This window comes from Gadus chalcogrammus, chromosome 21, assembly GCF_026213295.1.
Source record: "Gadus chalcogrammus isolate NIFS_2021 chromosome 21, NIFS_Gcha_1.0, whole genome shotgun sequence".
NCBI classification, from domain to species: domain Eukaryota; kingdom Metazoa; phylum Chordata; class Actinopteri; order Gadiformes; family Gadidae; genus Gadus; species Gadus chalcogrammus.
This window is the reverse complement of record NC_079432.1, coordinates 11,276,479-11,298,786: the sequence shown is the minus strand read 5'-3', so window position 1 is coordinate 11,298,786 and position 22,308 is coordinate 11,276,479. Positions and strand designations below refer to the sequence as shown.

The 22,308-nt window shown below is 43.5% G+C and overlaps 2 protein-coding genes across 3 annotated transcripts; one reads left to right on the top strand and one right to left on the bottom strand.

Annotated features, from left to right (window-relative positions):
- Positions 1-131: 131 nt before the first annotated feature.
- arv1 (ARV1 homolog, fatty acid homeostasis modulator) lies at positions 132-6,335 on the bottom strand. The gene is made up of 5 exons (XM_056581111.1): positions 6,209-6,335; positions 5,931-6,050; positions 5,209-5,365; positions 4,383-4,613; positions 132-3,208 (listed from the first exon to the last, which is right to left on the bottom strand). The coding sequence occupies exons 1-5, from the start codon at positions 6,302-6,304 to the stop codon at positions 3,081-3,083; spliced, it is 732 nt and encodes a 243-aa protein (XP_056437086.1). The 5' UTR covers positions 6,305-6,335; the 3' UTR covers positions 132-3,080.
- A 100-nt stretch (positions 6,336-6,435) lies between these two features.
- Positions 6,436-22,208, top strand: ttc13 (tetratricopeptide repeat domain 13). 2 transcript variants are annotated; one of them, XM_056581278.1, is made up of 23 exons: positions 6,436-6,664; positions 7,488-7,582; positions 8,303-8,378; positions 8,493-8,563; positions 8,856-8,921; positions 9,302-9,394; positions 10,345-10,461; positions 10,697-10,807; positions 11,130-11,212; positions 11,358-11,499; positions 11,830-12,004; positions 12,270-12,426; positions 12,622-12,752; positions 12,941-13,073; positions 13,178-13,270; positions 13,462-13,545; positions 14,027-14,111; positions 14,416-14,522; positions 17,767-17,902; positions 18,476-18,555; positions 19,152-19,230; positions 19,362-19,441; positions 19,788-19,998. In XM_056581278.1, the coding sequence occupies exons 1-23, from the start codon at positions 6,484-6,486 to the stop codon at positions 19,900-19,902; spliced, it is 2,490 nt and encodes an 829-aa protein (XP_056437253.1). In that variant the 5' UTR covers positions 6,436-6,483; the 3' UTR covers positions 19,903-19,998. The 2 variants fall into 2 exon arrangements, with proteins under 2 accessions (XP_056437253.1, XP_056437254.1); XM_056581279.1 differs by having other exon boundaries at positions 6,470-6,664; positions 14,413-14,522; positions 19,788-22,208.
- Positions 22,209-22,308: the final 100 nt, after the last annotated feature.

Sequence of the window (22,308 nt, the reverse complement as noted above, 5' to 3'; positions counted from 1 at the left end):
AGTACTGAGTATTCAAGACATAATGCAACCCAATCAGGATATAGCAAAACCTGTTAACCGATTTCTATGTATACCATACATCATTATAACCATTAGTTGAATGTAGTGTACCAGTGTCTTTTTTATATATTTATATATATATATATATATATATATATATATATATATATTGTTATGTCAATCTAGGGCTGGGTGATTAATTGGTCTGTTCCGGTATACCTCTACAACGTTCAAATTTCCACCTCCCCGGGACTTCATGCAACAGTATCAAAACATACATTGAACAACGATAAGGACAATGAAAAACCAGGAATGGTGGAAGAATCATGTGATACAAAACAAATTTAAACATGACCATTACCTATACACTTTAATAATGTTATACGATTGAAAATGATCACCCAGCTCTAGATTGCGATACAATTCCTTCAGTTTATTGTAAGCATTTGCAGCAGCGGTGTTATCAGTGAATGACCATACTACTGTTTCTTCGAAGATTGTTTTGATGTAATCTTATCATAGACATGATACCTTAAAATGAGTTTAATAAAAGTGAATTGGTACTTTCCTGTTACAAGTGTGTTGTTTTTCTTTGCATGTGAATTATCCCAGAAAACATTCAGACGTTAAAATGCCTTTGTACATCAAACATGAAGTTGTGCGTGTCCTCTTTGCACCCTACATTAAAAATGAATGAAGATAAATAAATAAATAGGAAAAATATGCCTTTCTGCATTTCTCTCATCCCTCTTTCATCCTTCCTTCCCTCTGGGCCATGACACCTGTTAGAGGATTAGGAGCAGATTAATGTAATCTTGGTTTAGAGATAATCCAAGGTCACTCTGTCAACAGAGGGTTTCACTCTCTCCACACATTGACGTTGAGAAAGTGTGCAACAGAATCGTTACATCTACAGATACTGCTTTATTGTGAACATTGAATCCAGTATAATGTAGACCATAATGTCTCTCTAATGGCAAAGAAGTGATTTTGGCCATAGCAGCGAAAGCCATCAGAACGAGGTACATTGACATGAGGTGTCTTCTGACTCGGCAGTTCAAGAGTTCAAGGTCTCTTCTCCAATGCGCATGTGGGCAGACTTGATTCCTGGTCTAGTCCTCTGTATAAGATCTTGCTGCCCTGTCTTACTTTTAGCTCAGTATTCGCCTGAATCACTGGAGTATTGGCAAGCCATGTCCATTACAGATTTTATTTTAATGTCCATTTGTAATACAAATGTATATCTGTATATCCTATTTGTTATTTGTATTACAGCTTTGCAATTTGAACATTTGCATTTAATTACCTGAAAAAGGTAATCACTTCCGCAAATCCATAAGGTTCTTAATGGCTCTGTGGGGATTCCTCTTAAGAGTGATGTGCAAATTGAATTTGGAAACCAAACCAGCACAGACTAAACTAGATAACTCATTTAACCTCAGTTTAGATCCATGAAGGCAAAGGCAATCCAAAAACACAAGGATTGCCTTTGCATCTGATAGAGTTTTACCTTTACAAAATTAGTTTGGGTTGTTTCCTGGTACTGAATATCTGTTGGATTATTAGACGATATAGAAAGGCATTTCTTTAATTTTTGTTCTTACGAGGCAGGCCACACAGCCCCTGCATACAATTATTTTAGCCTATAAGTCAGTATAGTCAGTTTCCTGAAAGTGACCATACACTTTCAGGAAACTCTTCAACGATCACCATATGAAAATAACGTCTCTGATAAGGACACTTAACCATCTGTCGGTTCAAGAAAAATAAACTGCATTTATTGGGTTTTATATGAAACAACACACAGTGTCCCTTCAGGATAGACCAGTCCACCTTCCCTCATTTCCCCATTAGTATCTGGCAGAACTGGAATGCAGACTACACCGTTCTCTGCAGTGGCAGTGGAGCGCAGTGCAGATACGCCCATGGGTGAGGAGCACACATTCCACACTAGTGTGCTGTTTACACCAGCTGCTTCTGCTGAACAGACGTGTTGCAACCTGCAGGGCGTGTAGTGTGCGCTACCAAGTTGCAGACGCATACACTCAGCCATGCGTGATGTGCAAGAGTGCATATTTTGGCATAGATGAGATGGAATTATTTTTCTTTCTTTTTTTAAAACAGCAAACCATTACAGCCATTTAGACAAAGAAGACCAATTGGGATGTTGTCACCTCAAAAACACACACACACACACACACACACACACACACACACACACACACACACACACACACACACACACACACACACACACACACACACACACACACACACACACACACTTTCCCAATGCTTGCGTGGCGTTTCCAATTTCAACCTTTCAAGGATACTTGCATGTTGTTATGTCCAAAAGTATTTTTAAATCAGTTCAATCGGTTAGGTAGTGAAGTTTATATGGAGAGATTCCTGAGAAAATATGTATTCAAATATAAATACATCACAAAAGATAAACCTCTGCTTGTATAACTCAAACATGAGATGACATATAAAGTTTCCCCTCACCAAGCGCCACTCAAACTCTCATTGTTAAGATAGTGCCATAGAAGAATAGCTCCTCTTGAATTTCCCCCACAATGACAATTTCTTGCTTGGGAGAGAGAGACAACATGGGAGAGAGGAAGTTAAGCGTAGTATTTTTCTATTAGGCTGAGGAATGCGTGGAGTACTGTCTGAATCCTGTCCAAACAGTGAGCCAGCATTTGGGTGATTTGCAAGCTCTCAGCCTTATTTGGCTAAAGCAAGACCCAAGATGTGGATTTACCAGGTTTAACAGTCATTTAGATCAGGAGTCCAACTAATCCCATGGATCTACACGAGTTTCCCTTAAAACAATGAAACGATAGAAAAAAAACCAAACAAGATTTGCCCTTTGATTTCCACCTCAAAAGCTCTCCAGGCTCAGTATTCCAAGCATCTAGTGGATTGTTTTTCTACCTCGATGGGCCGGGGAGGTTGTGTTCAGCCGAATAATGTTAGCTCTGGAACTGTTCCGCCAAAATAAAAAGTCCCACCTGCTCCCAGTCGGCCACTGTATCCGCCCATCTGCATTCAAGGACCTTAATGCAGCATCATCTGGATCACCAGAAGATAAGCATGTTCGGAAGAAAGTGCGGGAGCTTCTGAAAGACCAGTTCCATGCAGGTTTCCGACAGCAGGCCGGCAATCACAGCCATCACGGACAGACGCCTGCTGCTATTGAGAACCACTAGAAGGAGAGGACAGGCAGCAGGGGTGAAATTCATTAGAATGCGGTGTGGTGTCGTTTTTTTCTGGATATAAAGCATATTACTAGGCAGAGGTAAATCTTATTACTACGCTTGTCACAATCTTGTCGTAGTAAATGCCTGTGTTTCTGTTTATTACATCTAGACCAGGGGTCTCAAACTCGCGGCCCTGGGGCCAATTGAGGCCTGCGGGATTATATTTTGTGGTCCCCTACTTGACATCAAAGTTTAGTTTTAGTGCGGCCTGCGTGTTGTTGTCAAACACACACTTTTACGGAGTGGCATGCCACTCTTTTTTATCAGTCGTGATAGGGTGACCAGATGTCCCGGTTTTGCCGGGACAGTCCCAATTTTGAGTTGCGTGTCCTGAGTCCCGACAAAAGCCAAAGGACGCTAAAATCTCCCGGTTTCCACCAACCGCTATGAAATGTCCCCTGTTGTTACATAGCCAACATGATCTTATTATAGCCCGATCATTAACTTAGATTGGGTCAGTTGTGCTACTTTTTTTTGTGGAATACTTGATACGGCCCAGCCTGACCCAGACTCTACCTCCAGCGGCCCCCAGCTAAATTGAGTTTGAGACCCCTGATCTAGACAGAGATTCATGCTTTGAAAATGCAGTGTTGCATCTGTTTTGCGGAGAGACGTTGTTACCCCTGCTGGGATTATGTATGAAAAAAAGAAAATATAAATAAAGACCATTCGCATGGATGACAATTTAAAACTATCTTTCAGAATACAGTGTTGATAACCCCCTGCTTACTACTTAATACTAGTTTACTTTACATTTTGCTGCATGACTATGAATAAGAATAATTATCTGTGTACTAGTCGATGAATGACTTAGCTTTATCATTCATAGTACACACATTATTACAAATGTCATAATGGGCCAGAAAGGGGGCAGAGCAGTCTGAGTATCATCTGGACGATAAGATATATAAAAACTATACATCTGTTTCATAAGATCATAACAACTATTTCACCAAAACATTGATTTTGGTCCAAACCCAAGAGGGTTCTTATAGGGGTGACCTTTATCCACCCATCCACCCTTTATCCACCCAATCCAATATATTTGAACATTTGGCCAGTAAAAACAAACAAATAGGGCTACTTATTGAAAGAGTAGAGACGAGAACGTTCCCCTACCTCTGATGGCCTGAGAGTTGGAGGTGAGCACAAAAAGCTTGATGAGTCCCAGGCACAGCGGCGAGTAGTCGTGCTCCCATATGACGGCGGGGATGACGAGGACCTTGCCGTAGCAGGAGAGCAGTAGCGCCCGCAGGAGCTGCTGGGGGTCCAGTGGCTGAGGCCTCGCGCCCAGGAGCCCCACGCTCAGCCAGAGGAAGCAGAACACACCGCCGCAGAAGGCCATGAGTTCTGGGGAGGAGAGAGGACAACAGTCAGTGGGCATCAGGGGACAGGGGTGGACAAACTTCAGTGTCTTATAAATTAATCATTTTTAGACATTAAAAGTTTCTTTGTTGATCAGAGTACTAGCTTTTTCCCATTTCAGAATTCTAATAAGAAGACATTAGTGTACAGCCTTTTTTTTATATACTATTACCCGGCAGAAAACGCACATCCAATGTTTATCTTGGTAACAGTAATGTGTTTCGAAACTCCTGAGAAGAAAAAAATTAACCATACACAAACAGATTTGTCAAACCTCATAATTAATTGACAAATCGCTGGATTGCCGACAAGTCAGAATATATATTATTCATTTGTATCGCTAACTTTCTTTTATTAGATGATTGAATGTGGCATTGGCTGTATTAATCCCGGGAAACATTCACTATAATGACTGATTAAGTAAAAACAAAGTGGATTATGTGAATCTACTATATCACATGCCATCCTATCACCTCCTTGGCAGGCACAGTAATTACTATACAGTTTTCCAACAGTTCTTACGCTACACAACAAGCACAATAATACAATTTCCCTTCCTGCTCCGGTGCTCCTGTTTTACCGAGGGCGGCTAATCCGAACATGCCGTAGAAGTCCCATTCCTTTGTGTATCTGATGATGTCTGCGGGGTCGCTGCTCTGCTCGGAGCCCTGCTGGAGTACGGACCACCGGAGGTAGGCCTCACACAGGAGACAGAAGACGCACAACTTCCAGTGGATCTATAGAGAGGAAGAAGGTGGTCATGTGTTGATATAATGTTTTATACGATCATGACAAGACAGTGATTCTCAGCTGGGGGTACGTGAGGCAAAATCAAGGCTGTACTTAATTTGATATAAAGATCCCAAGAAATCAACAATGTAAAATATAATTTGTTTTCTATAATTTATGTTAATGCTAAACAATAGTTAAGAACTAAGCGTCTTCCGTTTTAAATGCCTAGGCCACCAAAATATTGATAATGATGCTTAATATTAAAAGATGAACATTAATTATAAATTATTAGTTAATTAATGGTAAAATATTACTTCATAGGAAACCATTTCTGGTTAGGTATCATGAAGGTCTACTGGGGGGGTAAAACAAGGTTAGGAATGGATCCATGAATCCATTATGTATGATTGTTGTTGTATTTTCAGTTGGCATACAGCAACAACTACAGGCTACTCCTTAAAACCTGACCTTTCATCTGGAAAGACTAGCCTGGATAATAGACGTTTGGTTCATATTTATTATATGATCCCAAAGGGTTCAAGTTGATTCGTTTGTATTTGCAATACTCACGTTGAGGCTGGTGTTGAACAGAATGTGCCTGAAAGCCTGTGTCTTGCAAAGGATAGCATCAATCAGGATGATCACAGGGTCGTATTCTATGTACTTGTCAACTGGCTTTTGACAAGAATCCTAGAAGAATAACACACGCAGGGCTATGAGTCAAGTTGTACTTCTGTGTCCGATTTTAGTTACTCAAGAGCATCTGCACATGTTTACAGTTTACAGAATTAAACAGATATGGTTTAACAAATCATAATATCCCCCCAAAACGTTCACACATAACTCACACATATAGTGATCTTTAAGATCCCATTGCTGTAATCCCTATGTAATTCCAAAGCATTCTTGTTACATTCTACACATCTAAAGGCACTCTTCTCCATTCTCGTTCCTGGCAAGAAATTGACAACCGGCTTCACCACTTCCTTCCTGGATCATTCGCAGAGGCCGCCGGGAAATGTAGTTCTGATTATAGCCCGCGGTTTGGATTCCGCCTTTTCGCGAAAGCGAGTGTTCACCGCTGAACTACATTACAGGAGCTTCCGCTCTCATCACTGTACACATGAAGCACAATATGGCACCTGCCAGCCGGACTGTTGTTGTGCTAGTGCTTTCCCTTCTTTACTTGTGTCGAGCAATCTTTTCCACCGAATATTTCTCTACGCTTACTTTTTTCAATAGTGAACTGCACAAACATGGATGCAGTTCGCCTTCGGAGTGGGAGGAATACGCCGCCGACTGCGGTGAGATCTCTTTTTGCCACGTCCTCTATGATACAACTGTCAGTGCTTGGCTAACCCCCGGTCATAAGCTAACGTTTACTAGACGGGATAAGCCAATTCTCTGTCCTCTATACAGTCCCGCAGATATAACTAGTCCAATGTTTGCGATGGGTTTGCTAGACATTCAAACGCATGGTCAGAGAAGGATACTATGACCCTTGAAAAGCAGTGTCTCGTCTGTATTTGTGTGAATGGGCATACTATCATAGTAATGTTGGTAAAAAAAACAAAAACGTTCTGCAGTGTTAATTGGTGACTTAGTGCAGTTGTATGATTTAATATGGATGATATTTACTGGTTGACGTCATCTTGTTTTGGGGTGCCAACATGCATGCATTCATCGTGTTGTCAGTTGTCACGGTGTTCTGGTTGTTCTAGCACGAAAGCTGAGTGTACTCTGAATAAAGCACACAGTCAATGAATAGACAACTGCATGGACGTCGTCAGTGCGTTACTCTGATCTTTGAAGATAACGCCAATTCGTACCTTCTCTGTACCATTGAAAAAGAACGAAAACAATAAATGAAACCGGATCAGCATTGAGCAAAGTAGCATTTGCATGTGCTTCCTAGTATCTTGTAAAGAGCACATTGAGTCCTGCACTGGGGAAAAGTACACATATTTTGTTTTGAACCTTTTTGTTCCCCCATCTCCCTTTCCCTGTCCCTTTTTCAAAGTTAATAAATAAATACTATATCTTCTCTCTCTCACTTGCTCTCGCAGTCTCTCTCTCAATCTTTTTATAAACATGATACTGATCTTATGTTTTTGTTTTTTTATAAAGAATCCTCCATTTTGCAATTGGAAGACCCAGACTGTGAAGAAGGGAGCAACCCTCCCTGTGAATCGGTCTTCTCGCTCAATGCAGAGAAGATTCTGGTAAGATCAGAGTGAATGCCTGCTTACATACATTTACATATAGCCTAAATAAATTCACATTCACAAATATCCGCTCGCTTTGGCAGAGCTCATAACCTTTCACTTCCTCATGAACACCATTACCCTGTGGTTTCAATTGTCTGTCCGCCAAAGTTTTGAGTTGATCCTCTTTTCTCTACAGAATAGCTTTTTTGACTGCCCCTCAGAGTAGTGTTTCAGGAGTTGAGAAAGGGATGGCGAAGGTTACTTGCCCCCATTGTATGTAAATTATATTATTAGTAGAAAGAGCTGACCATTTGAATGTTGTGCAATTTTGTAAACTTTAAACACTTTTATGATTCCAAGTGTTTTGGGGAAGAAAGCTATGCAAATAAACAAGATTCCAAAATCAGCTGAATGCTAGCTTCAACCATCAGCATAGTTATGAGCAGTTCTTGCTAAAAGAGAACTGAGTCGCACCAGGTTAAACATGGCAGCAATGTTATTGCATTTGCTGCACTGCTTTTTTAGCTTGAATCACTGTTATTGATATTGATTTTTTATGCATCTAAGATCTGTCCAAATACCTTGATGTATGCATATGTGTAGATCAATGGATATTCAGCTTTAAAATTAGGATTATTAAGGATTATTTAAGGATTATTTTGTTTAAAAATAATAATTTACTCTACCTCAACCATATCATATATATATTGGAATATGTTTGCCTATCTCTCACAGAGCCAGGCCAAGTTGTTCATAGAACAGAAAAAAATACCTTTCCCTGTGGATAACCACAACACAAACGAAGAGCTTGGTAAGGTTTTGCTTGTTTTAAAAAAAACTTAAGCAAATTCTGGTTGATATGAATGTTTCCTGCTGCAATGCTGCTATAACACCTGTCCCCTTGCACGCTTCCTTTACCTTATAGCTATAGGGTACGTGCTGATCGGCAACGGCCTCTACGACGAAGCCATCAAACACTTTTCCCTCTTGCTACAGGTCAGTTGGCAAGCAAAGCGCCTCGTAATTCAGCAGTCAACTTTAAATAAAGACAGTTGATTGTATCACCCCATAGTTAAACCCTATCACTGGTTTGGTGTCTTCCAATGCATATGGGGCACCCATTTTAAGGATTGTTCTCATGTAATCTAGGTGGCTTTTTATTATCTTCTTAATGTCAAATCATTGATAAACACTATGTAGTGAAGGTGGAGTTTTCAAAGTTTTCATCTCCTCAATATCTCTCTCTCTTTTTCTCGCCCGCTGTTTCACCCCTATGTCCTCCAACCAGGGAGAACCAGAGTTGGTCAGTGCCATCTATGGCAGAGGCATAGCATATGGAAAGAAGAGTCTTCAGGTGAGTTATGCACATTTGACATTGCAGTTATAAATCTACTCCCGTCGTTTCTTCTCAATGTATTGAGATCTGAATGATTTCAAAATTTTATATAAAAAGATGCATAATAATAATAATAATAATCATTATAATGACGTGAATAGCTTGCAATCTTTTAGTCAGTGCATTGCCTCATTTGTGTTGGTTGCATTTACCGTAGTGGCAGGTTTCAACTTTAAAATAGTTTGCTTAACCATAAGCAATGTGAGCGGTAATGCGTAATGTAACGTGGCAGTGTTGGCCGGTATGAAATCAAATTATCCCAAAGAAAGAAACCTATTGAGTTTTTATGGGCGGCCCTTCTCCACCATAACGTCTGCACTCTGGCCCTTCTGTCCCAGGACATCAAGAATGCAGACCTGGCCTTGTTCGAGCTCAGCCGGGTCGTCACGCTGGAGCCCAACTGGCCCGAGGTCTACGAGCAGAGAGCAGAGGTGAGAGCCCTTTCCCTCCTCCCCCACCCCACAGCCCTACGATCCAGTCGGGGGTGGAGGTCAAGAGGTCCTTCCCTTAAAAAACAAAAAACACAGACAGCCGGGGGACTAAAATATCCCCAGCGTTATCTGATGGTGTCGTAGATATCGCATATGCCAGCTGCGTGGGCAACACAGGGTGTGATAGGTAGTCAGAGATTGCTGTCTAAAGTCTGTTAGTGGGCGTGCACATATCTGGGTGGACGGGGCGTTTCCCTTTCTTTTGTTTTGCGGTTGTTTCGCACTATCATGTGGCTAGTGGCGGTCATCATTAAGTTTGTGGTGGGCGAACAGTAACTCAGAATTAAACAAAAGTAAACTGTAAAAAAGTGTCTGTCATGGTTTCAAATCAACACTGTGTCGACCGGCCACTGTAGACATACACTTCTTAAAATCCCCTTCTCATCACATCAATCCATAATTGTTTATGTCCATTATAAGCTAGTCATTTAACTGGAGATGCATGTCTATTGTGGAAGATGTGAACTTTATGTGCCAATGGATAGGCAAAGAACAAAGTGTGTGGCTTCTAAGCTTTTTCTTAAATCCATCTAATACCGTCTTTCTAGGTATGCAGAGCAAATCCATATCTAGATTAGTAACGTCACAGTGGATTAGTTTGATTGCACGATTGCCATGGGGCATTGATTTATGGTAGTTTTCGATCGATTTGGAAAAGATAAGGCTTTTCTCTTCTAGTGGGGTTCACCTCGTTTCCCTAATCGTCCTAACGAGTTTGTGTGCTTTGTACGTATAGTAATGCAATTGGTCGGGCTTAGACTCGGATGCAAAGTAGTTGCAAATTCTTTGGTGTGCCTTCCTGTGCTGTGGCCAGATATTTTCATGTTACCGGATAAAGTGTGTGTGTATGTGTGTGTGTGTATGCGTGTGCGTGTGTTGTGTCTGTCCAGATCCTATCTCCGCTGGGCCGCATCAGCGAGGCCCTGGGTGACCTGACCAAGGCCATTCAGCTGCAGCCCTCAGCGCGCCTCTACAGACACAGGGGGACCCTGCTCTTCATATCAGAGGTGGGTGGTGTGTTTGTGTACGTCCTCCTCACACTGCAATGCCAGGTGGGAGTCTGATAGAATTGGTTATTAACATCTAAAGCAAGGAGGGAGGAAAATAAATTCACTCTGTCCATTACAAATGTCCAACTCCGAGCGTGTATTCAAATAGTCTCAGATTTAACCTGGTTATCTGGATTCAATACACAACCTCAGTGTGTGTGTGTGTGTGTGTGTGTGTGCGTGTGCGTGTCAGGATTACGTGGCCGCTATGGAGGACTTCCAACAGTCTCTGGACCTGAAGAAGAACCAGCCCATTGCCATGCTGTACAAGGGCCTCACTTTCTTCCATAGAGGCATGCTAAAGGTACGCTAGTGTCGGCAAGCTAGTGCAGCTTAAGAGTAATGGCTAGGCTAATAATGTGTTTTGGCCTTTTAGACATGCTTGTTCTGCTATCTACGTCTATGGTTGCATTTCATGCTTGCATGCAATCATCTATTTAGAGGTTTAAGGCTGATGCAATATTCTCAGACAAATGCTATCTCAGTAACTGTCTATGTTTAAAGATCAGTTATTAATAGTATTATGAGGTTGGACAGTTTGAACTTCCTATTTAGAAGACGCTCACTAACCCCTTTACCTCGTTTCTCGGTTATTATTTATTTTTTTTATATTCCTCCCCCTTCAGGAAGCCATAGAAACGTTCAAAGAGGCTCTGAAGCTCAAGTCTGACTTCATAGATGCCTATAAGAGCCTGGGGCAGGCGTACAGGTACTGCTTGAACGGCTCCACCTTGAAGGAGTTTATGTGGTTATACAGTCTGTGTGTGTGTGTGTGTGTGTATATATTAATATATATCTATACATCTCCCATCTCCTGCATCCCCCTCCTCTCTGCATTCCCTTCCCCTCTGCAGAGAGCTTGGGGACTTTGAGGCGGCGATGGAGAGCTTCCAGAAGGCCCTGATGCTGAACCAGAACCACATCCAGTCCCTGCAGCTGCGCGGTATGATGCTCTACCATCATGGCTCGCTGCGGGAAGCCATCGGCAACTTCAAGGTATGGCGCAACCGCCGCATGTGGAGTACATCCAGGTCCCCAGCTCCGCTTTCAGTTTGAACGCAAAATAGGTCACCGTTGGCATGCGTTGGCACACAGACTGCGGCCATCATACGATCCGTGTCAACAGCGTGCGCTGTCTAAACATAGGATTAGTGTCTGGTAGTCGACCGCTAAGTGTAGTGTACCCTTGTAAACTGTTATAAGACGTAACTAACCACAAAGTAAATACTCAAAGCTCTCTCTCGCTCTCGCTCTCGCTCTCGCTCTCGCTCTCGCTCTCGCTCTCGCTCTCGCTCTCTCTTTCTCTAAACCCCCTGCCCACCACAGCGGTGCCTTCAGCTGGAGCCCTACAACGAGGTGTGCCAATACATGAAGGGCCTCAGTCAGGTGGCCATGGGCCAGTTCTACGAGGGTATCAAGGCCCAGACCAAGGTCATGCTCAACGACCCCCTGCTGGGCCAGAAGGCCAGCTCTGAATACCTCAAAGTGAAATACCTCAGAGGTACGCTCACTTATCTGTTTCCTTTTTTTGTCGTGTTTATGTAATATACCAAAGATCACTTTGTTTATATTCTCAATCAGTTTCTATTTACTAAAATCTATATTTTGTATGAAAATCTTTATGTAGAGATTGTATACATTCATTACCCCCATGCAGTGTTTATTATTTTTACCTCCCCCGCTTCCTGTAACTACTTCCTACCATTTTTACAAATTGTCTTTCACTCTCGCTCTCCCTCTCGCCATCCCTCTCCGTCCCCCTTCAGAGTATTCTCGTTACCTGCACTCCCACCTGGATGTCTCGGTGGCCGAGTACAACGTGGACCAGGACCTCCCGGGGAACTTCAAGAACCACTGGGCCAAGAACCTGCCCTTCCTCATCGAGGATTATGAGGAGCAGCCGGGCCTGCAGCCGCACATCAAGTCAGTCCCGGGAACGGCCGTGAATTTAGAATTCATTCCATAGTTTACCAACAATAATTGGATATTAGCTACTTTCTTCTGTTAATGGGAAGTCCTCAAGCAGACATCTAGTTCATGGTTCTATTTGACCATCAATCTGATTTGTGAAGCTGGGACGAGGATGAGCCCTGTGGTCTGCCTGTTTGCCCCCCCCAGGGACGTCCTACCTCAACACTTTGAAAGCTACAGCAACGAGGTGCAGAAGCTCATCTGCACCGCGGACCACCTCGGGGCGCTCATGCAGTACAACACGCCGGGCTTCCTGCCCAACCGGAGAATACACAGAGGTACCGGCTCGTGCTTTGTATGCACAGCACTGACTCCCTCGAACAAACCCAAATTGTGGTCGATTCAAAGGCTGTTTTGCCGTCCCGCGTTCGAATGCTTGGTTTAGCGCACTGCAGCGATAGCGCGGTTTGCACTGTTGAGTAGTGTCTGAAATTGCTGTTTCCCCCCCCCCCCCCCCCCCGACTAGCCATGGGCCTAGCGACCCTGGAGGTGATGCAGGCCATGCACCGAACGTGGAGCAACTCCAAGGTCCGGGTGAACGGCAAGACGCGGCAGATGCAGTGGCGGGACATGTTCGACATAGCCGTCAAGTGGAGGAGGTGGGGCACCAGCAGGCGTCTTTGTGTTGGTCTCGTGTTGCCATGGTTTGAGTCTTTTTTCTCTATAAAACAGTGTGTGTTTTTGTGTGTGTGTTTGTGTGTAGGATTGCAGATCCAGACCAGCCAGTTCTGTGGCTAGACCAGATGCCAGCCAGGAGTCTCAGTCGAGGCTTTAATAATCACATCAACCTCATAAGGTATCGAGTTTAAAACTCTGTCCCCCGCAAACACACACACACACACACACACACTAATACACCCTGGTAACCCCAGCCCGTACTTTGCAGCACTGACCTCCATTTGAGAAAAAAATCAGCAAGGTATCATTTACAAGAAAACTACATTTTCCTCATTTCTAATTTTTTTTCAAATGCTTCCCTTGTTCCAGAGGACAGATCATAAACATCAGGTATCTAGCCTACTTTGACAACATCCTTGACTTCATTAAGGATCGGATACTAGTGTACCACGGGTGAGTGGCCTACTCCAGCGCTTTGTTGCATATTACATAGGGGGCGAGGTGAACTGTTCTACGACCGATAATTACTTATTTTATGCAATGCATATTATACAAGCTATGTTTATCACCTCATCTGCCACCTTGTTGTCCCCCTCTCCATTGGGATCCCGAGATCTCTCTGGTCAATGTGTGCTTATGGGGGCTGCTTGTTCCCATGTCTCCATCCTTTGGTTCGGAGCTCCTCCATGAGCCGCTGGTATTTCTGCAGCCTCTTCAATTCATTCCCCTGTGCTGCTGTTTGATACTGTCATCAGCCCTGTTGTTATCATTAACCGGCCCGTGACCACAATGCCATAGTCCTCAGGGATCTAGGCTCTCAAGTGAGCTGTTCAGAAGTGAATTGTAATTGTACCCACTCCAATTGAACCAATTATCTCCTTCTACCTTTCATAACGACCTCCCATATTAAGCCTGTGCCGTCTCTCTGTCTCAGAGCCTACAATCCCAGGGGGCTGGTAGAGGTCCGACAAGCTCTGGAGAACGTGAACAAAGTGGAGGACCTGCTTCCTATAATGAAGGTAAGGAGGGAGGTTCACAGAACCAACCTCATCTGGGTTTTTGTCTTATCTTTATTTAGCATTTGGAAAAAAATATCCGACTCCCGCCCTGTATCTTTGCATTCACACCCTGATTACCCATCGGTGACTGATAGCGTAGATGGGTCTTTTTAAGGTCTGTGTTTGAGTCGGACACGTTTTGATCCTTGATCAAGCTGGTCAATGTTAAGTAGGGGTTTGGATTTATGCAGGTGTGTGTGTGTGTGTGTGTGTGTGTGTGTGTGTGTGTGTGTGTGCGTGTGCGTGTGTTTGTTCCCTAAAGCAGTTCAATAGTAAAACCAGAGATGGATTTACGGTCAACTCCAAAGTACCCAGCATGAAGGATCCGGGGAAAGAGTACGACGGCTTCACCATCACCATCACGGGAGACAGGTGAGACCCACACTGCTCGGAGACCACTCGTTGGATTCTCTCCCTCCTAACTATTTATATTCTATTTTACTAATGAGGTCATGGCGGATGGGGGGAGGCAAGTGTCACAGCCCGGCTCAAGGGAATGACAAGGAGGAGACCACACATGGTTTTAGTTCAACTATAATTGTTTATTTAACAAACTAAAGATAAAGTAAATTAAAGTGATAGGGTTAGGGTTAGGGTTAGGGTTAGGGTTAGTACTACTGCATGTCAATCAGTAGTCAGTAATGAGTGCTGTGTGGGGATGAGTGGAGAATGTAATGTATGTGCAAAGCAAAGCTAACCCAAGTTAGAGATCAAGTGGCTGACTCCTACAGTTTATATAGCTGAGGAGCTCAGCCGCATGGGTGATAGTCATTACACTGATCACTGAATCAGGAGGTGCCAGAGGGCTGTCATACCCCCCTCCATAAGAACGGGGTTCACACCGTAATCCTGTTTGCTCAATCCAGTGAATGCGAGAAGGCTTGTCCGAAAACAGAGAGGGATAGGACTGAAGGATGCCCACCAACTGATCACGTTTACTGTCCTCCAAATGTTCCAAGGAGTCAGACAAGTTCTAGTGTCTCTGAATTCTTTAGGCGAGGTTGTAGAACCACATCTCCTGGCACATCTCCTTCCTCCTCGAGCTCTGCCAATACCTGGAATATACAGGGATTAACCGTGTTTACCAAAAGAGTGGGGTTGTTACATGCTTTGGAATCGCCCACATTCAACAGTGAGTCAGACGACAACAACCGAGCATGATAGGGTTTCAACAGATTAACATGGCAGATTTTTGGCCAACAGGTGCCAAGGTTCCCAGTCTACCTTCAACTCAGTACAGTAAGCGCGGAGTAATGATTTTAAATGTTGATGAAATCGCTCCAGTGCACCCTGACTTTGAGGATGATATGCCGACGATTTATTATGTTTAATATGAAGTTGCTGCAGGACCTGGGCAAACAACCGAGATGTGAAATTTGAGCCTTGATCGCTCTGGATTACTTTGGGGATCCCAAACACAGAAATGAATTTGCTAAGGGCTCTAGCTAAGGGCTTCTCACCATGAGGGATCCACCTCCTCATCAGCAGATCAGAAAAAAAATCTGGAGAAAATATCCTCCAGATTTGTTTCCCCACATTGCGAGAAGGCACGGCCTGATCAAACAGTTCTTTTATTGAAAGATCTCCATTCTGGTCCTTCACGAATTCTGCACGAGAAACACACAAGATCAGTTGGCCACATTAATGCAAATTCGGCATCCTTACCCTTTCCTGAATCAGCCTTTGACACGTCAACACTAGGTAGCACACTCATAGAACGACTAACTGCGCACACAGCAGACACTGACTGCTCAGGGACTCCAGAACCCTGTGCCCCTACAGGGTTCACCTCAAAAGCTGATGCATCAGGCCACATATATGCTCCTGCAAAATCATTGCCTAAAATAATGTCAACACCATCGACTGGTAATGCTGGACGCACACCAACCTCCACGTCCCTCTGTCCCAAACTGCAAGACAACCGAACTGTATGAACAGGCACAAAAATAGTGTTCAATCCCATTCCTCTGATTGGAACACAACTCCCTGTGTCCGAGTTTGGAGAGAAATGCAAGACCGACTCCCTGATGACGGTATAATGCCACAGAATCTCTCAACATTTTTACAGGAACCTTCTCACTGCTGCCAACTAGGGACACAAAACCATCTGATATAAATGGAGCATACCGTGAAGCAATTTCCGCTGTACACAACATTTTAGTTTGCATCTGATACGGAGAGACAATTTTATCAGTACTTGATCTTGAGCTACTAAGCGGAACAGCTAACCCAGCAGATTTAGCAGGCCATGTACTAAAACCCTTTTTTTTTGATTTTAGCAAGGGGGACTCGTCCTTCCAATGACCCTCTCGCTGGCAATAATTACAAGTTGTAATATGTCCGTTGTTCCCAGATGTGCGTTGCTCTCCCTGTAAAGAACCCAGACTCAAATCGGATACATCTTTCTCCCCGCCAACTCTGAATCTTAGCCGTTGACCTTGCTCCCCAAAGATACGTTTCTGTGTTAAAACATATTCGTCCACGAGTACGGCCGCTGTGACAGGAGTTTTACCTTTTCGCTCATTGATATAAGTAGCTATGAAGCTACGCACAGACTGCTTAAATTGTTCCTTAACAACTAGGTTACGCAGTTCTTCAAAGGAAACAACACTGGATGCCGAACACCAACGACCAAAATGTGTCACCAGCTCACTTGTAAACTCCACATGAGTTTGCTTCTCCCCTTTTTTCCAACTTCTGAATCGCTGCCTGTATGCTTCCGGAACTAATTCATAAGCCTTCAAGACGGCTTCCTTTACCATTTTATACCCTGTGCATTGTTCTGCTGCTAATGCTGCATATGCCTTTTGGGCTTTACCTGTAAAGACACATTGAAGCAGCAAAATAAGTTCACTATCAGGCCAATTCTGGGCATCAGCGAGACGCTCAAACATAGAAAAAAAAGTGTCCGGGACTTTCTCATCAAATTTAGGCAGCAATCTCAGATTCTTAGTGAAGTCCATCCTAGATGAACCAGGAGAACTAGTTATTCAGTATTTAGTCAGTTTTTCCTATTTTACCTTCTTTAACTAGATCCAGTTTACATTGTTCTATCTCAAGTTGTGCCTGTTTTGTTTTATGTTTCATTATTTCAAACTCCAACTCCCTTTGTTGCTTAAACTTCTCATGTTCCATTTGTAACAACAGCTCCTTCTGCTGCTCAAGTGAAACTACCCCCTGCTGAAACAGTTGTGCTTGGTAACTCATTACCGTAATCAGCAGCCAGTACCCCTTCTTCCATCAAACTTGCCTTAAGGATGCGTGTTATGGTGTCCTTTTTTGGAGCAAGTTCCTCCACTCCTCTAAGTAAGGCCCTTGGTCTTATTCCTGCGTTTAAATCCCAGGGCTATTTACGCACTCCAAACTTAACTGCCACCCGTTCTTCGAGTCTGGCTAACAGAGTGTATCTCTTCTACCACTGCCGTTTCTCTATGTCCCCAAGTGGATGAGGCTTCTGATTATATTAGCACCTTAAACACTCACTGTTTAAAAAATGAAAGGCAGAAGAGACAAGTTGTAGTGAGTAATTGAGTGTATCACTACTCCTCGTTCAACACTTTAACCTTTAATTGTGTGTGTGTGTGTGTGTGTGTGCGTGTGTGTGTGTGTGTGTTAGGGTGGGCAACATGCTGTTCTCGGTGGAGACCCAGACCACGGAGCAGCGGACTCAACAGTACCAGTCGGAGATCGAGTCCATCTACAAGGACCTCACGGCCAAGGGGAAAACCCTCATGCTGTCCACCGAACTCGGTGTAAGACGCCCCCCACAACCCCATCACACCACACATTGTATCAGTCCAACCCGCTTGTCCTCTGTCCTCATCTGTTGTGGCGTTGTTAAAGGGGTCATATTACACCACCAGGTGTGGTGTGATTAGTTGGACACGCCCACTTGTGATGTCAGGAGAGGCCGATTTTCAAAACGGCTTGTAATGGCTAATCACGCTCACACTTGGTGGTATGATATGTCACCTTTAAGCTGCCAAGGCTATCACCGGGTTAACATGTCTTACCACTGAGACACACTGAGACCACACAATGATGATGAATGTCCTTTAAACAGGTGTTAAGTCTTCCTGAATTATCACCAGCTGTCTTCTGCTCGGACCACAACTGAGCAGAAGTTTGCCGTATGGGGTTACCTCTTAAAACCGTGCAGCACTTCTTTTTGCACACGTCTGCGGTCTCTTAAAACAGAGCTGGCGTCAGCCCGGACCGTCGAAGGGGTTACCCAGGGTTACCTTTTGGTTGCCCCGCTTCCTGGCTTATCTTTTGTTGTCTCTGATGCATTGTGCTGACACTTCTTTGTTCGTCCGTGTTTTCAGGACGCAGACGCAGTGTGCAACCTGATACTGTCCCTGGTGTACTACTTCTGTAACCTCATGCCGCTGTCCCGTGGATCCAGGTACACCGTCTGCTGCTGCTCCCTCTGGCCCCATTCTGCTGTCTCCATTCTGCTGTCTCCATTCTGCTGTCTCCGTACTGCTGTCTCCGTACTGCTGTCTCTGTACTGCTGTCTCCGTACTGCTGTCTCTATTCTGCTGTCTCCATACTGCTGTCTCCATATTGCTTTCTCTACACAGTCATATTCAGTTTGGGATCAGGGTGTTTGGGTAGTTGAGATCACTAGCTCCATATTAGGGCAAAAAGCGACAGGTCCTTTACTTCCCTTTCATCTCAGATGCAGAAGCATTAACTTCTTTGAACCATTCCGTACAGATATGAGGACGTGAAATAGCAATTCGAACTTCTACTATTGCCCAAACATTTAGGTCACGTTTTTAAGACAAGACGGGTGATGAGGGGGACGAAGAGATTTCAGTCATTCTGTGGTTGTGGTCTGTAGAAAACAAGAAATTGTAAAAAAAAGTCCAAAGGTGTTCGCATTGCAGGCGGTACATTGTGTAAAACGCCTTGACGAATCATGTGCGTCAGACGCTATGCTGCTCGGGTGGTGCCTCTCTCTGTCCTCCACGCTGAGCGCTGTGCTCCTCTCCCCAGCGTGGTGGCCTACTCCGTGGTGATGGGGGCGCTGATGGCCAGTGGGAAAGAGGTGGTCGGGAGGATCCCCAAAGGAAAGGTACCGTGCTTTACTACCGTCTGAATTGTATGAATGGCGTGCTTCGAGTTGTTCGTAATGGATTTCTTTGCTTGTGTGTGTGTGTGTGTGTGTGTGTGTGATGGATGCACGTGTTCTTCTGGGGGGATAAGCTGGTGGATTTCGAGGCCATGACCACCCCCAGTCCGGACGGCTTCAGCAAAACAGCCAAGAGCTGGATGAATCTTAAAAGGTGAGCCGATTATTGTGTTTTTCCGCTTGTATGTTGTTCTGATATAATTCTGATTCCCTGTGCTGTTTGTCATTTTTTTCTTCTTGTTTCTTTTGCACCATGCCAAACAGTATAGGATCAATAGAAACTCCAACCAAAATTGCATTTGTTTTTCTATTTTTAAATCATTCCCTCATCATGGGTAATAGCATTACAGGGAGATTTGTTATTGATAAAGAAAGCCAACAGGCAATGGTCCTGCAACATCCTTCCAACAATCTGTAGTACTCTTTGATGAGTCAATGGGCTTAGCTTGACACCATCTTATGTGTGGTCGTGTGTGAATGTGTGTTCGTTACCCCTGCAGCTTGCCAAGCTGGTACCAGAGTCTTCCGTCGGTAGCGGAGACTTTCCCGTCCAGTAGGACGATGATAGAGGTGCTGAACACGGACGCCACAACGCACTGTCCCAAGAAGTCCTAGCCCGGGTTCAGGACTCCACTCTCTCCCTCTCTTTCCCTCCCTCTGTCCATCTCCGAGAAGAACAACCACCTGCAGCTCTGGTGCAGAACACAGAAGGGGAGGGGGAGGGAGGGAGGGAGGGAGGGAGGGTGTCATTTGGTGCTTCCTAGGCCGTGCCTGGGACTTCAGGAGACAAATACTTGTTCATGTCGGGGTTGTAATCCACCGCTTACACAGGCGTGCACACACACACATACACACAGACAAACAAACACACACACACACACCACTTCGCCAAAAGTTACAATACAGGATGAAAGTTTTCCTTACGCAGTTCAATCGTGTGTTTGGCTGTTAAGGGGCATGCAAGAGTTGAAACATCATCGGTGCATTTTTATTTTATTTATTTCTCTCTCTCTGTTCCTTTTGGGGGCCCAGACACACGATGCAGTAGGCAGCCCTCCATACTTTACTGTTCCACACTCCAACCTAGAGCACAATGGCAAGGGGGTTATGGCAAACAAAACTCTTTTGTCCCTTTGGGATGTAGTGGGCAGGCTTAACCCTCAAGCCCTTCTGTCTCTCTCTCTGTCGCTCTCTCGCTGTCTCTCTGTCTCTGTCTCTCTCTCTGTCCCTCTGTGTCTGTTTTCATCCAGACGCACACAACTCTCTGTTAAACATTACATATGACTTCACAAGCCAACCCTCTTAAGTTGCATGGCCAAGACTGACATTGAAACTTTTTGGAATATGCTAAAATACTATTTAACGTCCGCTATGGAACAATTTCTCTGCAGCCGTGGCTATAATTTAATTGAGGGTCATTCAATCATCAGTCTCTCTTAACACAATTATTGGTCTGGAAAAACAACACCTCTACCTCACTTGTGTCCTGCGTGATGCCAAAAGCGAGGGCTGTAGTGAAATTGTGCAGTTGTCGCAGGTTAAGGTTAAAAACCTCCTTAAGTTGGACTCATTAAATTGAAGCTATTTGTATGCATCACCATCACAGTGTAGGCCAATGCTTTTTTTGGATCGTTTTCGAATTTGTATGATTGATCTTTGTTTTTATCTTCATAAATACTTAAGGGCCCCCAGACCAGAAATGTAGTGTGCATGCACTGCATGCACACTACATTTCTTCCAGTTGGACAATTGAAAGAAATGGCAGATGGAGATTTAAAATACAGAGAGAGAGAGATCTGTCTATATAAATATATCTGAAATACAACATTGGGGTTTCTGTCTTGGCATACTTGAATTTCTTTTTATTTTATTGTATTTATATATTTTACGTTTTTTTTTGGTTTCTGGGGGAAGAGTGAGTGGCGGTGTATAAGTTCCCAATGGACATCAAGCCAATCAACCAAAGTCACATAAATGCTACTGACCTCCCAAGAATATTTCAGTATTTGAAATGCATTTCGGCATATTTTAAAAGGGCCATGTGCAAAAGCTTTATACAAATGAAAACATTTTCAAATGTTTTTTTGTATTTGTATTATATCTTGGACATGGCAAAAGAATTGTCACCCCCCCATTTGGCATGAATGTCCCCTGTGGCTTCATCCATTCCAGAAACCAGTTAAGAAAAATGCAAATTGAAATTTGTCAGTCACTTGCGATGCGATTAAGTACTCCAGGATATGTGATATTTCCGGCCAATGGGAATTTAGTAAACTATTTGCTTGGAAGCAGATGAACTTAAAAATTGTGGTAACAAACATTTTCAGAGCTTGAAATTTGGGCCAAAAAAGGGTTTGGAACCACTGACTTAATTGGTGGCTTTGTTTTATTAATTGGCATATAAAAGGCTTGGGACAGTTGCTGCCTCTCTTGATATCTTCCACTGATGACCCAGAATAATTCCACTTTTTTTTTTATTGCTTTTCTTTGTGTTACTTGACCTGAAAACTTAGCCCAATATCAAACATGTTTTTTGGAAACATGGAGCCAATAGAGAGCAAAAGTTCTTGACCTAACCAGCACAATTATACACGTGATTAGCCATGCGCCCAAATCTCTGAAGGTGGCTATATGATTGGTCTACTTTGCTATCATTATTTTATTTTTAATTTGACCCCCCCTGACCCCCCACAAAGTATTCCTGTTATTTCCCCCATTATTCAACTGTTTGATATTTATTCGGTCGGTTGGGGAGTTTCTCTGTCTGTTATTGTCCTCGTGCTCAAAAGGAGGAATTTGTTTAAGCTTTCGAACATCGGGAGGACTGAAGTTATAAATGCAAAAAGCGGTGGATGGAGGTGTACAGCAGCCAATAAAATCGGTTTGACAAAATGAAGGAGTCATACATTTTATTCTTTAACATATTTACCTTTCTTTAACTTTGTTTTATAATTCGATATAAGCCTATAACATGATCTTTTTATCGAACCTTTTATTTCTTCAAATTTTTCAGCATTTCTG

What these genes read in the sequence shown, in the direction of transcription:
- arv1 (XM_056581111.1), bottom strand. Translation starts at nt 6,304, where the DNA reads ATGGAGAAGAGTGCCTTTAGATGTGTAGAATGTAACAAGAATGCTTTG. An exon ending in TCTTAAAGATCACTATATGT is followed by an intron (nt 6,051 to 6,208) that starts GTGAGTTATGTG and finishes TTATTCTTCTAG; the next exon opens with GATTCTTGTCAAAAGCCAGT. An exon ending in GTTCGGATTAGCCGCCCTCG is followed by an intron (nt 4,614 to 5,208) that starts GTAAAACAGGAG and finishes TCTCCTCCCCAG; the next exon opens with AACTCATGGCCTTCTGCGGC.
- ttc13 (XM_056581279.1), top strand. Translation starts at nt 6,484, where the DNA reads ATGAAGCACAATATGGCACCTGCCAGCCGGACTGTTGTTGTGCTAGTG. An exon ending in GGAATACGCCGCCGACTGCG is followed by an intron (nt 6,665 to 7,487) that starts GTGAGATCTCTT and finishes TTTTTTATAAAG; the next exon opens with AATCCTCCATTTTGCAATTG. An exon ending in GGAGGATCCCCAAAGGAAAG is followed by an intron (nt 19,231 to 19,361) that starts GTACCGTGCTTT and finishes TGGGGGGATAAG; the next exon opens with CTGGTGGATTTCGAGGCCAT.